The sequence below is a fragment of the Cannabis sativa genome, chromosome 2, assembly GCF_029168945.1.
Source record: "Cannabis sativa cultivar Pink pepper isolate KNU-18-1 chromosome 2, ASM2916894v1, whole genome shotgun sequence".
NCBI lineage: Eukaryota > Viridiplantae > Streptophyta > Magnoliopsida > Rosales > Cannabaceae > Cannabis > Cannabis sativa.
In genome coordinates, this window is record NC_083602.1 from 51,704,086 (window position 1) to 51,721,409 (window position 17,324).

The 17,324-nt window shown below is 34.2% G+C and overlaps 4 protein-coding genes across 6 annotated transcripts; 1 reads left to right on the forward strand and 3 right to left on the reverse strand.

Moving 5' to 3' along the window:
• Positions 1–647: 647 nt before the first annotated feature.
• Positions 648–2,333, reverse strand: LOC115720776 (uncharacterized). Its single transcript, XM_030649957.2, has one exon. It carries the CDS (start codon positions 2,076–2,078, stop codon positions 1,113–1,115), a length of 966 nt encoding a protein of 321 aa, XP_030505817.2. The 5' UTR covers positions 2,079–2,333; the 3' UTR covers positions 648–1,112.
• Positions 2,334–3,804: 1,471 nt separating this feature from the next.
• LOC115719639 (uncharacterized) lies at positions 3,805–7,570 on the reverse strand. Of its 3 annotated transcripts, XR_004012201.2 has the most exons (5): positions 7,312–7,506; positions 6,730–7,073; positions 4,693–6,607; positions 4,343–4,556; positions 3,805–4,217 (listed from the first exon to the last, which is right to left on the reverse strand). XR_004012201.2 is itself a non-coding variant. In XM_030648755.2 (4 exons), the coding sequence occupies exons 2-4, from the start codon at positions 7,059–7,061 to the stop codon at positions 4,188–4,190; spliced, it is 2,277 nt and encodes a 758-aa protein (XP_030504615.1). In that variant the 5' UTR covers positions 7,062–7,073; positions 7,312–7,570; the 3' UTR covers positions 3,805–4,187. The 3 variants fall into 3 exon arrangements, 2 of the variants coding, with proteins under 2 accessions (XP_030504615.1, XP_030504616.1); XM_030648755.2 differs by lacking the exon at positions 4,343–4,556 and having other exon boundaries at positions 7,312–7,570; XM_030648756.2 differs by lacking the exon at positions 4,343–4,556 and having other exon boundaries at positions 6,730–7,505.
• A 2,265-nt stretch (positions 7,571–9,835) lies between these two features.
• LOC115720472 (uncharacterized) lies at positions 9,836–11,840 on the reverse strand. Its single transcript, XM_061109411.1, has 4 exons — positions 11,349–11,840; positions 10,856–11,252; positions 9,981–10,771; positions 9,836–9,883 (listed from the first exon to the last, which is right to left on the reverse strand). Exons 1-4 carry the CDS (start codon positions 11,838–11,840, stop codon positions 9,836–9,838), a joined length of 1,728 nt encoding a protein of 575 aa, XP_060965394.1.
• A 1,754-nt stretch (positions 11,841–13,594) lies between these two features.
• LOC115719636 (succinate dehydrogenase subunit 5, mitochondrial) lies at positions 13,595–16,201 on the forward strand. Its single transcript, XM_030648751.2, has 5 exons — positions 13,595–13,859; positions 14,212–14,387; positions 14,969–15,279; positions 15,379–15,564; positions 15,889–16,201. The coding sequence occupies exons 2-5, from the start codon at positions 14,216–14,218 to the stop codon at positions 15,943–15,945; spliced, it is 726 nt and encodes a 241-aa protein (XP_030504611.2). The 5' UTR covers positions 13,595–13,859; positions 14,212–14,215; the 3' UTR covers positions 15,946–16,201.
• Positions 16,202–17,324: the final 1,123 nt, after the last annotated feature.

Sequence of the window (17,324 nt, forward strand, 5' to 3'; positions counted from 1 at the left end):
ATGTACATCCCCTAGTCACTATTGATATCAAAACTTCCATTCCATTACCATACCACACGACACAACAATATGTTACAGAAAAGTATCAAATAATAAATAAAATAACTAAAAGAAAGAATATAGCTACGGAGTGAAGTTGTGTTATATAATGGCATTAATTCCAGCTTTTCTTTTTTAAGTAAAATCCATCAAAAATGTAATCAAAATCCTCTATGGTGGATATCCGATATCATGGAAGAAAAATACCACTATAAAGGTACAACATATTCTACAATTAGACCGGGACCACTATAAGATTACAAACTATAACAAATTAGTCTTCATGAATGGGCAACAAATCACCTAACAATATAGAAAATTCTAAGTATGGGTGATGTGATTATTGCATTCACTAAAATCTTCATACAACAAATATTAAATCTTCATACGAAAGAAAGTGTGGTAGTCTTTATTGTCAACAGTAAAAGTAGAGAAAGGAAGAGGATTATAATAAGTTCAAAATTGACATTAATATATCAATACATGATGCAAATTTTCAAAATAAATAACATCAGCTTCATCAAAATCCATTAACACTACAATTCATGACTAAACAATATTAGATATATTTATTGCATCAAAAGATATCTAAATTGTTGCTTATGTTCTTTCTTATAACAAAACACCACAGTAATTTGTGGAATGTGAATTACCAAACATAATGATCAATGTCATTATTATATATACATACATACAAGGTGGACATTATCAACAAACTTAACCCAGAAAAGAGAAAAAAACTAAGCTTAAGCCTATCTTCACTAAACAACACTACAACAATGACTAGACTACATTAATAGCACTGGAGGAGCCATAATACTCAGATCAACAAAGAGAACCAAAGTAATCACAGAACCAAGAAAACAAAGCAATAAACTGAAAGAAGAAGAACAAAATGTAAGAAGAAAATTCGACATGGCACAACATAATCAATTCATGGGGGGGTGCTAAGCTCATCCTTCTACTAATTCTCCTACCAGTCCCAACCAAACCCTTTAAAAAAAATAAAACAGCTAAAAAAAATTTAATATAAATTTCAATATGGACGAACACCATCATCATCATTATTTCATTTATTGTATCTTTGGTTCAAGCTTAACCTTTTCCTTGTCAGCATCCATGGCTACAGATTTGTCCTTGTCATGTACATTACCGTTAGATTGGAGGGTTGTTGGGCGGTGAAGATGATGATCAACAACAGATTTGCGCTCCCGATTATCTTTTTTTTCAATGAGTTGAGAGGAACCAAGATTCGCTGGATTCTGCCTAGAAGGAGGAGGAGTAAACCCATTGAACGCCTTTCCCACTTGCGAATTCTGAGCAAGTGGGTTTTTACGGGACCCAGAAACCACAGCGGAGCCATCGCCAACAACATCCTTGCGCATAGCTTTCTCTCCCCTGCTGCTGAAGAGAGTCGCCAAGTTATCTAGGGCTTCCTTCGCCCTCTTCCGGGCTAGGGCAGCCTCGCGGACTCGTCGCTCAGCCTCAGCCCTAGCAACGATCACGGCCTTGGTCATGGAAGCAGCGGAGATCTTAGCAGCACAGAGCAAGACAAGAGCAAGTTTCTTGTCTATCGCTCGATTGGGTTCGGAATCAACGTCAAAGAAGTTGAAATTGGGGGAAGCGCAAGCCGGACAGAGATAAGAAGAGGCTGAGCCGGAAGAAGACGCCATAACCGAAGCCGAAGAAGAAGTCGGCGGCGGACGCGACGGTGGCGGCGTTTGAGCGCAATGAGTGTGGGTGAAAGAGGAACATTTGGAGCAGGTGAGGCGTTTAGAAGGAGGAGGAACGTTGTTAGAATCGTAGAACTGAAAGCAACCAGGGCAGAATAATGAAGGGTGGAGACGGAGGACGCAGGTCGTGCAGAGGCGGCGATGGATGCCTCTGATACGAACATGGTGGAGAACCCACCGATTCGGCGACCCACAGTTGCCGCATTCCGCCGTAGCTAACCTGGCATGGTTGCTGTTGTTCTTGATCAAGGGAGTAGGGTTTTGGTTAGGAATGGGACTGGGCTTCGCCGATGATGGCTGGTTCATTTGCTTCTCTGTAGAATCGGAGAAACCCTAGCTAGGGCTACGGCTAGAAGAGAAGAGAAGAGAAGAGAAGATGGGATTTTTGAATTTTGGTTCGATTATTTGCTCATGTCTCTTGTTTTGTTCATCCGTCTTTTCTTTCTTCTGCCAAACACACCCCAACACGACGTCGTTTCCCTCCCATCTTAAAAATACAATGGTGACGTGTTTTAATGGAGTTTTTACAAAAGTATTAAATTTTAGGTAAAAATTTACAATTTTACTGTCATGCGGAATTTTTTACAAAAATACTATCTTTTTTGTAAAACAATCGTTAAACAATAAAACAAAACAATTAAACAACAGTGGAACAACTTAAAAATAACTAATTTAATACAGTATACAGTATAAAACTTACACAATATTTTTAAAAAAAATTTAAAAACTCCTAAAAAAATATGCTAAAGAATTAAAATTGTATTTTCATTTTTACACTTCAAAACAATTTTTATATTTTTTTCAAAAATATACATAGAAATCCAAACTGTAAATTTAAAAAAAAAAAAAAATAATATATGTATTGATTTTCCAAAATTAAATACTAATGCTGGCATTCAATATTGAATCTCTCTTATCTTAATTAAATTTTAATGTTATAAGAAATTATTAACCCTTTCACAAAACACTAATTTATGGTATGCTAAATAGCAATGCTCACCTTTCAAAAAAAAAAAAAAATAGCAATGCTCATATTATTTTGGTACACAATTTATAAATAAAATTATGAAGTATATTTTTAAGAGGTCGTTTTTCCAAACATTATTATCTGTTTTGACATCTATAAAAGTTTTTTGGTTTAATTTTTATTTTCATGATTATGTACATTATAATTTTTAGGATCACTTGCTAATTTTTATAATATTTCGAATTTATAAAGTTTAAATAGATGCTTACTAAGCATGTAATAAAATATTTAAATTTTATTCTCAATACAATAAATTATTTAAAAATATAAAAAAAATATATTTAAATAATTATAACATACACAATTATAAAAAAAAAATTAAACTATAATATTTTCTAAATGCCAAAAGAAGTAGAGAGTTAAGGAAATAATTTTTGAAGAGTTACTATAGAATCACCTAATTAACACACGTACCAAGATTTTGAAGAAGTAGAAAAAAATAAGGGGAAGATTATAAACTCTTCAATGAAAAGTAAAAGGCAATGTTTTCTTTCATTTCTTTTTTAAAGGGGAAAGAAAATGTTTTCTTTATTCTACTACTTTCAGAAACTTTCATGATGAAAATTCTTTTGGGGTTCTTTTCTTTTTTCATTACACAACACAAACAAATGAGGTAGATGAGATAAGATGGGAGCAAAAAGTGGTATTAGCTTCTCCCCATTTTCAACACTCTAGTATATATAAACCCAAACAATGGACCACAAAAATAAAGTAAACAATGAACAATCTCTTCTCTAATCTATAGATAGATTCTCTGGCCAACATAAGAGACAAAATGAACAAGTACCACTTCACCTCCATTTTCAATAGAATGGCTTATCAAAATATAAAACATTATTAGTGCAATTTAATTCTATTTATTTTAGTTATCAATGGGTCACACTTTATTGATTAATAATCAGTCATTTTTGCTATAAATATACAAAATGAAAAGGGAAAAAAAAAGCTTGTTTAGTAGGTAATATCCATTTGCCAATGTCGTTGTTTGATATGGAGAATCAATTCTTGCTAGCAAAAGAGTAACTACATATTCATTCACAATTCACAATAGACTTCAATCAAATCAAAAAGTAACAGGGTTGGTAATGGTGGTAGTGATACTAATTAATACACGAGTAAGGTAAAATGGAACCTCAACTAAATCTAACTCAATATTCTTATTATCCTAAATCTCTCATTCCTTAACATGGGCACTAAATCTTCATAGCACAAATGATAACAAGTGAGCTAGAGCAACTGCAATTATAAATACAGATTACTACAACTACTACTACTACTAGTACTAGTACATTTACATACATTCAAGTCCCATTCCTGGTTGCTGAAAACCAAAATATGGGTCCTGTAAATCTTGCGATCCCTGATAAAGAGCTGTTTAGATGTACAGGTTATGATGTTCCTGGTGCAGTGATGCAATCCTATTGAAAAAAGTCAAAGGAAAATGAAAAGAGGAACCAATTAGTACCATTAAGAAAGATAAGGATAAAATAGTAAGGTTTTAACAGCAAGCATAAAAGATGTTGCTCTTCTTTTCTCAAATCACCTAATAGAATTATCAATTGCCGGCACATCGATGTGTTATTGGTGCCCTATAGTGGCAGCCAAATACTAAGCATGCGAAGACAGCAGATGCATACACAAAAGTGATGACAGCGTGAAGATAGTAGTACTTTTTATAATGGTTTGAATCATCTACATGAGGTGTATTTACGTGGCTACGACATAAGTATGAATCATGAATCGGGTGCAACAAGGTACTGCAGGAGAGAAAACGCTACTAGAATAAGTACCATGTCGTAAATGGTTTCTGAAATTGCATAACTACATTGAACTAAACACTTGCAAACAAAAGAGAACAATATTTGTTGAAAAAAAAATGAAGCTTGTTTATACCAGTTCTTTGCAGGTGGACTTGTTGTGCCCAAGACCCTTGCACCGGCTGCACTGCAGTTGACGTTTAGATACATCTAGTGATAATTGTTTCTTTGTTGTAGGTCGGCCAGGCGGACGACGGGTAGGAGGAGGGGTTACAGTTATTGCAGTTTGGGAAGAATCTTGCAATAGAGGAATATCAACATTTGGAATAGGATGGATCGACTCTGAGTACGTTAATCTGTAGCTCTCGGTTGTGTAATACCGTGAACAATAGTCATACATACTCTGGGCTAAACAACTGATGACTGCAATTGCATGACAGCAAGGCAAACCAGAAAGCTGCCATCCTCTGCAACTACATTCCCAGTGATCAATGTTAACAGTTTCAATGGAGTCTCCACGAACCTCAAATGTGCTACCAGTTGACAATAGCACTTGAAGACCACGGGCTTTATGGGCTTCTTTTTCTAGTTTTTCCTCCATGGTTGGTGTGAGTCTTGTCAACCAATGATTGGAATCTGTCCGTCGAGTATAGATTAATTCCATAATCTTACCCCTTATCACATCAACCATTTGAGTTATTGGTAATTCATTTGCTTCAGAGGCCCAACTATAGAACAGCTCCCCAAAATTTGAAGTCAAGTGATTATATCTGGTGCCCTGAAAAAAGGCATTAGCCCAGTTATGTGGTTCACTTTGTGCAATCCAATTGTAAGCCTCTATCGAAATACTTTTGATATTCTCAAGAGAACTTTGGAAGGTTTCAGCCTTCAATGAGTAAGCAGCTGTGAAAAAATCCTCAACCATCAGCCGCTTCACCTCATGAGAAAACTGTCCTTTCAAGTCTCTAAGAAGCTCCTCAGTAAGGTACCGTAGGCAATATCCATGGTAAGAACCCTTGAATACCTCTGGAATTGATTCTCTTAATCCCTTTTGTCTGTCTGCCACAAATGTCAGGGGACAAGATGTTGATAACGCTGATTTTAGTTGTAATAAAAACCAATTCCAGTTGTCATTGGTTTCTGCATCCACCACAGCAAAAGCAAGAGGAAAAACTGCATCATTCCCATCTGCAGCTGATGCAGCTAATAAATTGCCTTGGTATTTCGACTTCAAGGGTACACCGTCTAGAAAAATGAGAGGCCTGCAACCTTGCTGAAAACCATACAATGAGGCATGGAAAGCAACAAAAAGACGATGAAAACTCGAGTCTTCCTTGGTGGTAAAATTTGCTAAACTACCTGGATTGGTCTCCATTATCTTCTCGCATAAATAAGGTAATTGATTATATGCCTCTTTGTATGAACCCTGAAGTTGCTCCTTTGCAATTTCCTTTCCTCGCCAGGCTTGGAAGTAGTTTAACTGTATTCCGTATTCCTGCTTGATGTCATTTACAATGTCCTTGGGCTTATAATTTGGAAAGACTTTCAACTTCTCCTTAATAATGCTTGCAACCCAACTCCTAGTTGCTTGATGTCCAGTTGTTGCAACAGCCCCTTCACAAGTATGTGTGGGATTCATCTTCTTAATGCATATCAGTTGAGTAGTTGACAGCCGTGATGCATGAATTCTCCAAGGGCAACCTTCTGCTTTACACTTGACAGTAACACGGTGACTATCATTCTTCTTATACTTAAATGCAAACTGATGTGCAATAGCATATTTACGCAAGGACTCACGAAATTCATGAACACCGCTGAACCTTTGACCTACACCAGTGATAGTGTTCTGCCACTGCTGGGCACCTTTAGCATTCTTCTCATCAAAGGAAGCAACAAGAGGAAACATTGGTGAAATATCAGCAGTTAAATCAATTTGAGCATTGGTGTCATCCACAACATCAATTGCCATATCGGGTTGAGCAGTATCACCAACAACATCCAGAGTAGTATCAACTGGAAGCACAGTTTCAGACAATGTTGTTCTGCTAGACCTACAAAAACCCAGATAATCCCAAATCATAAATCCCTCAAAATAGCAGAGCTAACTAGCAATAAACCCCAAAAACAATAAAGTACATATAGATAACAGGAAGGATTAAATTAAGAAAACTACCTACTGGCGGGCATGTTAGAGATATCCTGAGCGGCAATCTCTTCCACAATTACATAGACATCAGCCGTGGAAGAATCCCCATGGAACTTAATCATGCGCTTAAGATCTTTCTCATTAGAAATCGTGATAAGGGTCTTCTTGTTCCCAGGAAGAAAATACTTAATTGACATTGAATTCATGTTACAATTGAACATCTCAGCCACCTCAAGCCTAAAATCATCAAACTTAACCTCATCATCAATGTCTATAGCGTGAGCATCTCCTCCTTTGTAGAACAATGTACCATCTTTATTGGTGACAAACTCACCCCCAGATTGACATATAGCTATCATTTTCTTCCCAGCCTTAGAAAAACAAATACAACCCCCAATTCAAACAGTATTACTCATCAAATTAAAACAAGTCTAGGTTTTGAATTTTCCCCTAAAACAATGCCTAGCCCTAGAATAACAAATTAACAATTTTCTATAATTACAACAAAAAAAATTCGGGAAAAAAAAATATGATTAGAGAAAGTAATTTGGATTAGCAAAAACCCTAATGAGAAATTTAAAAAACCTCCAAATCAAAGGGAATTATTACCTTTGGAAAAAGGATTATAAGAAAGAGGGGGTTGAGGAGGTTGGTGGGATTGGTAAAATCTGGATTTGAAGTTGTTAGTGAGAAACTTGGAACTCAATCATGTCATGTCTGTCTAATAATGTTCATGCTTCCAAAGAAAACTCGTCCGTACAGACAAGGAAAGAGAAGAGTTGTTGGTGCCTTGGGCGTGCGTATATTACTTCCCATATATACGTTTCATATTTCAGTTTCAACTTATTTCATTTTTCCTCTTTTTAATTAATTAGGTTAATTATAATTTTTTTCATTTAAATTTTAACCTGTATTAAATTAGGTTTTTGAACTTTTCATACTATAAAAAATTTTCAATGTAATTTTTTTTTTTCAATTTTACTAACAAAAATCTAACATAGATAAAAGTTTAGGGACACGATTTGGTACATACTAAAATAACAAAACATAATTTAGTAGATATCAAAGTTTGAGGACACAATTTAGTATATGGACAATTACCGCATTAGTAAAATTGAATAGAATTGTTATTAAATTCAACAATGTCAATAGTTCAAAATTTTTTTTTAACAATATGGAAAAAATTTAAAAACATAATTTAATACATATAAAAATTTAGGGGTTAAAAATCTTGCCTAATTTTTCCTTTTTTTCCGCCTTACAATATAATTAATTATCAACAATAATACCTCTCTTAAACAAAATATCTAAATGTTATGAAAAAAAAAACAATTATACCTAAATATTATAACATTAAATAAATAATAAATACCAACATTAATACTTACTAATAAGAGCATACTAATTAGTGGTTAGGGGTATTCATTAAACTGTCTATACTGCACAAACCGTTGCACCACACCACATCGCATAAAAATGTGATTTGAAACAACTAACCTCTCTTTTTTAAATTTAAAATTATTTCCTGATATTGACTCATTAATATCAATCCCACTTTTTTCTCCTTGATTTTCGACCGCCCATAACCACCTGTAACTCCGAGATTTCCGTCTCCCTGGTACGTGCGATTTCCTATCGTCCTCTCCGTGAAGCCCGACCCTGGTTGCTTGTTGCTCAGGTTGGCCATGGCCGGAGAAAAACCCTCCATTGGCTGCCCCATACTATCCCGGAGCCATCGAGCGCCGATTTGACGATGTTGTTTGTGATCGGGAGCCTTCATAAACAAATTGTACGACTTGACAATGGAATCCAGAGATTCCTCAAACAATCTATGGCAAAATTTCTCCGAATGGCCTATATCGCCACAAATAAAGCAAAACATCGGCACCCGTTCATATATACTTGAAATTTTCCCATAACCACTCTTCCTTGTTCTTAAATATTTTCATTCTCCTTTTAAGAGGTCGGTCGATCGATATTCATGCATGAAGACACAAACTTTCCGACGTAAGCCCCGTTCGCTCTTAAAACATAATGTTCACTCTTGAACCCTACTTGTAAATCATAAAGTTGGACCCATATTTCTATAGTATTCAATACACATAGCTTGGGATTATCACCTTCCTTAAGCCTTTCAATGATCAAAGGTATCCTGTTGAATGTCTATGGTGTGCCCTCAAGAGCCCTACTGATATCGACTTCATGAAAGAACTGAAACAAATACTTATTGGTCTCTAATTCCTTTACATACATGCCCTTACCGGAACGCCACAGTGACGCCATTACGTTTCGGAGTGAATTGAAATTTGCCGGTTTATCAGACAGTAATCTGCCCACCAAACACCACTAAGCATCAAAATCATCCGCCAACCCTTCCACTGTTGGAATTATTTTACTAGGATCTTAGATCTACTCACAAGTATGTTTATTAACACCCTAAATATGAACTTTCTAAACGATGAAATAAACACGTATAAAGTTTAAGAAACCTTACATTGGGTACAGCGGAATTAAATGACTCCTTCCGTTCAGATCTCTAACTCTTGTATCCTTTCTGTAGCAGAGTATTATCAAGATCTGAACCTGGATCTCTTTCTATGAATCCTTGATGCTGAAACTCTTTTGCTGATGATCTTTCTTCACGATCTTCCTCACTATGATTGAGGTATTGCTTGCTGTGTGTGGGCACTACTCTAATCACTAAGGTAATTTCGAAATATGAAGGAAGAAGAGAGAGAGAGGGTGGCGGCCAAGGTAGAGAGAGAAAGGCTCAGGTTTTCTGATTCAGAAGTGTAATTTTCCTGAAGCCTTCACTACCAGATTTAATAAAAAATATTGTAGGCCTCCCACCTAAACATAAGAGAGCTGCCGGAAGACCAAAGAAACAACGATACAAAAATGGACTTGAAGCAAAAGCACAAGTGGTATGCGGTCTCGCCAAATGGGAGTATACTGTCTTCATATGGGAGTATACTGTCTTCATATGTTGCCATAAAAGCTTCTTTCGTGTAGTAGTATGAGCAATATTTGTAGCAAGACAGGTTCCTTTTGCTTAGTACAGCCATTGCATGAGAGCAAGGCATTTCATCATATTCAAATCGTTGGCAGCTGCATGTTTTGTTCTCCAAGTTTACTATGTGAGATCTGTTGTTGTCGTGTACTTGGTATACCAGAAGATTTGCTGTTTCAACATGTATTAATCAAGTAAACCATTATTAAGTTTACAACAGAGTAAATATGTTTGTAAGCAATTTTTATTTTTCTGTATATATAATTACCTTGTACTTTAAACTCATATCTCTTTGTTTCTTTAATGTTTTTTCAGGTATTTTTGCCAGTGTTGTTGTAGTTTTTTGGGCTCTATTCTTGTTTTCCCAATACCATCTTTGCACCAATGAATGTAGGCATTCTAGTAGAGTTGCGATGGCTAGGTCTCTTACTGCTTTCAAGGCTGCATTGACTAATTCGGCAATATTTGATGTCATTGTTTTGTATCTCCTGTTCATGCCATATAGTCTTGTCCACTTTTCGACACCAATTTCACTCACCAAGTAATCTCTTATTCTTACATTTATATTGTCCAAGTCTTGCATGCTCTTTTCAAAATCTTCTATGTTGTAAGCTTTAGATGCACTATTAAATGCAATCTTGAGCTCATCACCTCCTTTTTTGAATTTCATTTTTATATTCTTCATCAAATGGTAACAACATACCCCATGCATTATATCTGGAAATGTCTCTTTTACTGCTTTTAGTATACTCTCATGTCTATCTGATACGATGCATTGACCTTCTCTTTCGCCATAAGTTTCCTTTATTTTGTGAAGAAACCATTCCCAAGAGCTGTCATTTTCAGAATCTACTACTGCAAATGCAAGTGGGAATATATGTCTATTTGCATTTTGTGCACTTGCTATCAACAAAGTGCCTCCATGTTGGTTTGTTAAAAAGGTTCTATCCGTGACTATTATTGGTGTACAGTGTTGCCAACCTTTTATTGAAGCACATACTGCAAAGTATAGATATTTGAATTTGTTATCTTCATCTGTTACTAGGTCTGTAATTGTTCCTGTTTCAAAAGTAACCAATTAGTTTATTGTATAAATACCTATGTAGCATATTATTACTCTATGTTGACGAAGTATTTTATTACCTGGGTTTGATATTTGCATCATGTATAAAATTGATGGTATCTCACTGTATGATTCTTGTGGGCAGCGACAAGCATCCACAATTGTCTTTTCTCTTGCTCTCCATGCTTTTTGGTAAGATATAGAGACACTGTAATCATCTACCATGTCATCAACAATTTCTGTTGGAGTGTAATCTCTTTTTGAGTTTACAAACTTGTTTTTTATAACCTTTCCAACCAGGTTGCTTGTAGCTTGAGGATGGTCTCCAGAAGTAATGTCCAATGAACATGTATGAGTATGCTCTATTTTTCTTATGATAAACATGTCAGTCTTTCCATGTTTTGATGCTAAGAATGTCCAGTTGCAGTTATCATCAATACAGCCTAGTTTACAGTCTAGTTTTGATGATCTTTTTACCTTGAAAGGTTGATTTTATCTTATTGAGTGAAGGCTTACTGCTTGTTGGAGGGTTTCCTTGTTTGCAAAAACTTGGCCAATGTGTATTTCAGCAACTTGAGGATTTGAAATTATTTGATTTGCTTCGGAGCTTTCTTCCATCGATTTTTGAGTTTGTTCAATCACATAATCTGCCATCTTTGTTGCATATTCTGTTCTTGTTGGTAGCAGTTGCCTTGTTTGTAAACTAGTTTCCCCATTGTCGGTATAGTTTACTCTATCATTGTGTTCATTGTCGGTTGTGGATGTTGAGATGTTAACGAAGATAGGATATTTGGTCTCATCTTCATTTTTCCTTCGTATTTGTTCATAAAACTTGCATCCACTATCATCTTTGATTCTTATTGGTGGTATGCCTTCCGTTACTTGAAATTGAAGATCAATCGTATATTTGTTTCTGTCCAAATTCAAAGCTTCGTATACTATGTGAGAAAGCTCATAATGTGAACAATCTGTTGGAATTAGTATACCTTCGACTTCATAATCAATGTATGTTGTTCTGTCAACCCAAGTTCCATTGTAAAAAAGAATCACTGTTCTAACATCCATATTCCTGCGTGATTTGTTTAGTTTAATCATGTTAAGTATTGTATACAGTAAACATTATGTATATACAAAAAATAATAAACATGTGAGATGAATAGGTATTCTGTTCATAAACTAAATTTTATATTTATTATAGTAAGGTCTATATGCAGTTTTACGAATTAGATGACTATATTTTGAACTATAATATTGGAGCGATTACAATTACAAAGGTTTATAGTGTACTGTATTTTTTAAAGTACCTAGTATTGATTAGTTAACTATCATTTATGATTACAATTGGTAAACTATCTGATTAGTACTGATTAATTGTCAAATAATCATGTTTAACAGAATTAACAAACATGATGCATTTTTAGGTGTTTTCAGGAATTGGAAGGTGTAATGTGTTATAAGCAGTAGTATGTATCGTAATGTATAATAGGTACATTATTCAGATTTAGTTTTCGATGTTGTAGTTGACGTACTTCTTCTTCTTTCTCGAAGCAACAATCTCTGGTTTTTGTTTTTCGTTTGTTGTGATCAGCTCATAGGTTTATTGATCGATTGAATTGTAGGTCGAATTAGAGAGATGATGATTTGCTTGTTGTATACAGCAACAGATTTGAGAGATATGATGATCGATTCTCTAATTTTTAGATTCGTCGAGGTCTCTGTTTCCGTCAATGGTGTTTTTTCGTTCAAGTTTGGTTTGGTTTCTGTTTTTTGATTTCGTGTATTATTCCTATGGTATTTATAGCTTTCTATTTTAATCAGTAGAACCACGCGCAGAGATGGCCGAGAAATATGGAATTGTGGGCGCGTCTCCTTCATCGCCGGTGGTTCCAAAATTATCCAAGCTAATAACGGTATGCTTGATGACGTGTCACGGCATACCGATGGATTGTTTTTATATAATATTTTTTTTTGTAATATTAATGTATATAATGTATATATATAAAAATTTCCCAATTTTCTAACCTAGTTCCAATATTTGATGAGATTTTGTTTTGGAAAAATAAAAGACAAGTAATAGTAAGATTGAAAATTAAAGATGAGTGAGTATGAAAATGATTTTCAAATAAAATTATTAAGATATTAGAATCCACAAAATGCAAGTTTAATAGTATTTATAAGTATATTGATTCTCAATTTTTAGATATAGTTGAAATAAATCACACAATATTTTCTAAAATATATTTTCTATTTAAGCACAAGTTTCTTTAAAAAAGGTAGCACTTTTCTTCACTTATAAAGTGTATAATTTCTAAGCATTAAATATGTTACAATTTAATGAAACTACACAAAATTAAAGAAACTATGCTTAAGCAAAATATAACACTTATATTCTAAGAATTAGATGTAAATAATTTAATGAAAGACATGTAATCAAAGAGTATTATATTTTTGCATAATAAATAACCAAGTGTAACATGCTCTAACAATTAAAAATACATGATATTGAAGATGAAAAAAATATATTTTTGATAGAAAAATTCATGAATTTTGTAGCACAAAAGAGAAATCAACATACAAAAATAAATCCTATCTAGTTACATTTTACTTCATTATCATCTTAATAATCTTAAAAAAAAAATTAGAAGATCATAACTAGATTGAAATAAAAATTACAAAGTGACATACTTGACATGCTCTTCAAAATATAAAAATAGTAAAAAAAAAAATGGTCCGGGAATCAGACGACTAACTTTTTAGCTTGTTCTTCTAGTTCTATTTCTGGTTGTATTTGCTGCGGGGTAGTGTCCCGGCTGATTTGGAAGCTATTTTGATAGCTGATTTAATTTAATAAAAGTAAATTTTTTGGTAAAAAAAAAAAAAACTCTTTTAGGTGGATTAGTATTGAAAATATAAAGTGATGAAAAAAACCCCAAATGTAAGCTCTCCTCTAACTCGTTTCAGCCTCTCTCTCTCTCTCTTTCCCTAAATCGCGTCAGGCCATCTCTCCGGCCGTCTGAGTTTCTCCGGTGCAACCTGCAAGAACTCCACCATCTGCACATCTCTCTCGGCTTCTAATTCTGACCGGTATCTCTCTCTCTCTCTCTCTTATTTGTTTTCAACTCTTCATGTGTGATTTAGATTGTCCCTTTCAAAATTGGAGTGGGTTCCTTTTTGTTGTTGGGGTTGAAGTCGTAGGTTGATCTGAATTCACCTTCTTTCCTCATTAATGCCATTTGATAATTTATAATAGTATCACCATTTGATTTGACTATATTTTAGTATAAGCACTTGTTGGAAGATAAAGGCTAATTCATTTCATTTGTCTATTCATCTCTATATTTGATAATTGATTTTGTTCATCTCTTTATCTCTGTGTTTTGATTATGTTCTTTGTTATTTCTTTCTCATTCTTATCTCTCTTCCGCTTTCGCACCAGAAAAATGGAGAAGATGATACCTCTGCGATCACTCTACCGCTCACTCTGGACTAGATCTTATCACATGGCTGCCCTCAACCACCATGGGCTCCGCCATTACTACGCTGCTCGATGCCTCCCCAATTTTTCATCCCCGTCCACCTCAGTTACTTCTCGCCAAGCCCTTGTTTCTTCTGGTAATTTTTTGTTTTTATTTTTGTACTTCTAAATTTCATTTTTGTTTCAATTGCTTCTTTTTTTTTCTTTTTATTATTATTTTGGGTTTTGTTTTTTCTTCTTTAGAATCGTAAAGCTTTAATTGATTGTAGTTTCATTTTCATTTTGGATTTTGGTCCGGAGCTTTGAGCTGGGTTTATGCGTTATAAGTTTGTAATGATCAGTTCATGCTTGCGATTACCGATTTTTTGCTTCAGATACTGATTGGGGGTTCATTGAGGATCAAAAATTTATGAAGCTTCCAGTTTTCATGTAGCTAAAGATTAAAACTTGAACCAAGTTAAAGAGTCCTATCGTTTATATGATTCTATTTTCTACTACTGTTAAAACTTTAATACATTGATACATAATCCATTTTAGTTATACTCTTACATTTCACGGACCTTGTAGCTATGAAGTATGCTGTTGTTGGTAATCATCGTCAATATGTCCATTGTCTAGTCATATTCTCGAATTTTTTCATTCTACAGAACTTTTTCTTTTCCCTCTTTAAATGTGTAAATGATTCCTTTGTTTGTCCCCCATTTTTTGAACTGTATAGATTGCAGGTCTCCTCTTTCGTTGAGTATGGGAAGCACACGATCTTATAGTGAAGATGTAACTCACATGCCTGTCGTGACAGACCCTGATCTAAATAGGGCTTTTAAGGATTTGTTGGCTGCTAGTTGGGATGACCTCCCTGATAGTCTTGTCCATGAAGTAAAGGCTGCTTTGTCTAAGAATACCGATGACAATGCTGGAAAGGAAGCTTTAACCAATGTTTTTCGTGCTGCTGTAGCATCTGAGGAATTTGGTGAGATCATCATGAATTTAAAGATGGAATTCGATGACACTGTTGGAATGAGTGGCGAGGTATTGTTGTGTGCATGAAGTATGCTTGCTGATTATTTGCTACATGTTCTTGTCCTTGGTGTTGGTCCTCATGAGTTTGATGTTTGATCTTGTTTGTAGAATATAAAGCCCTTGTCAAAAGAGCATGCGAATGCACTTCAAACAATTTTCAGTCGCTACAATACCTATTTGGAAGCATTTGGGCCTGATGAGACCTATTTGCGAAAGAAAGTGGAGACAGAACTGGGATCAAAGATGATTTACTTGAAGATGAGATGTGGTGGCTTAAGTTCTGACTGGGGAAAGGTATTCATTAAATCTAGAAAAACCTTTGGTATTTAATTTCTTTACAAGTATCATTTTCATATATTATCTCGATTCTCAATTTTATCAGTATGGCACTTGAAGATACCAAAATGAGAATCCTTAGAATGTTGTACATGGAAGAAGTTAGGGCTGTTTAGGATGTAGTAGTTTTTGCAAACGCAGTATTTTTAGTTAATTCTTACCTTAAGTCTTTTTACTTTTTTGTGGTAATTAATGAGAGTTAGAAAAGGTGACTTGAAATGTTTCCACTGAAAAGGTAGTTGCTTGGTCCCTAATAACTTTTCGTTTGCTTAATTAATGCAGGTATCAGTTCTAGGAACCTCTGGGCTTGCTGGATCTTATGTCGAGAAAAGAGCTTAACTCCATAACTGTGACAATTTTCAAAGTAGTTGTGGGCTTTCTTGTGTTTGAAATCGTGTTTCTGAATATTTGGAGAAAGACCTGTGTGTCCTTTCCTCAGAAACCATAATTTTCAGGTTGATGACAGTTCAGTTCAATAAGAGCTTATCTTTGTCAACGATAATGCAATATAACAGTTCAGTTCAATAAGAGCCTATCTTTGTCAACGAACAACGATAATGGAATATGTTATTACACACCTTGGTTTTCATGATAATCTAGAATGGTGTTGAATAATCTTATTGCACTGCAGCACCAGAGTAGGCATAGACTGATGTCACCATTAGAGGATTTTAGAACAAAGTGCATAATACAAATACAAATATGTGCTAATTATTTGCACTTTGGCAAGCAAATCAATAACTCTTGTACTAAAACAACTATTTGATTTCGGAGAAAATTACTCATTGTTTGATTTTGGCTAGTGGTGTTAATCCCATAACTTATTATAGCCAACAGATTTTTGTTCTGCTGGCTGTGCCAAAGTCATACAGTTCGTGCTATTACTGTGCTAGTGTTAGTGTATCGTAGCATCTTCACTGGTTGAGTTGAGGCAACTTTTTATAAGGGATGTTCATCAAAATGCTTACACCGCAAAATACTCCCAATCAACATGTCAATTAGGGGTGTTTGCAAAATATCCAATTCAATTCGCACAATCCAATTTAATTCGTAAAGTGTGGATATTCACACTTGTACGGATTGAATTGAATTGGAAAATCTTGTGTTAATTGATATCTAAAAGTAATTGATGTAATCTAATCTATATATATTTTTAAAAAAAATTATATATATATATACAATTAATATTTTAATATAAAAATATAATATATCAAATATATATTTTATTCTTATTTATAAGAAAAATATAATTTAAAATAATGTTAATATAATTGTTTTCGTCTTGCCTTAAATTTGTTATATTTTTTTTTTTATTTTCCTCAAAATTTTTTGTTATTTTTATTTTATTTATTTTAATTTGTTGTTTGATACATAAAATAATAATAATTTATTTTATTTTGTTGTTAGTTATGTGAAAAAATATTAATAAATATTAAATAATTTAATATTAAAAAGTAATCAATCCAATTTACACTTTTGGAAATTGGATTAAATTTGAGTTATTATGTAGATTAGATTGGATCCAAAATATAATATTCGCACTTACATCGGATGAATTTATCAACATTATTAGGAATCTACTTGAACCATATGTTTGTTATTCAGGGAATTCACCAAGTTCTAGAAACTAGAAACCACTTCAATCTTATAGAAGAACAAACCTATAAACTCATTGTGATGGGTGGTAATTGATCCTTGAATGGTCCGATTGAGAGCTT

Bases quoted from the DNA above. Each gene is read 5' to 3' on its own strand.
- LOC115719636 (XM_030648751.2), top strand. From the start codon at position 14,216: ATGGAGAAGATGATACCTCTGCGATCACTCTACCGCTCACTCTGGACT. The intron at 14,388-14,968 runs GTAATTTTTTGT...TGAACTGTATAG, and splicing joins CCAAGCCCTTGTTTCTTCTG to ATTGCAGGTCTCCTCTTTCG. The intron at 15,280-15,378 runs GTATTGTTGTGT...TCTTGTTTGTAG, and splicing joins CTGTTGGAATGAGTGGCGAG to AATATAAAGCCCTTGTCAAA.
- LOC115720472 (XM_061109411.1), bottom strand. From the start codon at position 11,840: ATGGATGTTAGAACAGTGATTCTTTTTTACAATGGAACTTGGGTTGAC. The intron at 10,772-10,855 runs GTAATAAAATAC...CTTTTGAAACAG, and splicing joins GATGCAAATATCAAACCCAG to GAACAATTACAGACCTAGTA. The intron at 9,884-9,980 runs GTAATTATATAT...ATGTTGAAACAG, and splicing joins ATATGAGTTTAAAGTACAAG to CAAATCTTCTGGTATACCAA.
- LOC115719639 (XM_030648755.2), bottom strand. From the start codon at position 7,061: ATGATAGCTATATGTCAATCTGGGGGTGAGTTTGTCACCAATAAAGAT. The intron at 6,608-6,729 runs GTAGTTTTCTTA...GGGTTTTTGTAG, and splicing joins TCTAACATGCCCGCCAGTAG to GTCTAGCAGAACAACATTGT. The intron at 4,218-4,692 runs GTATAAACAAGC...TTTTTTCAATAG, and splicing joins AGTCCACCTGCAAAGAACTG to GATTGCATCACTGCACCAGG.
- LOC115720776 (XM_030649957.2), bottom strand. From the start codon at position 2,078: ATGAACCAGCCATCATCGGCGAAGCCCAGTCCCATTCCTAACCAAAAC.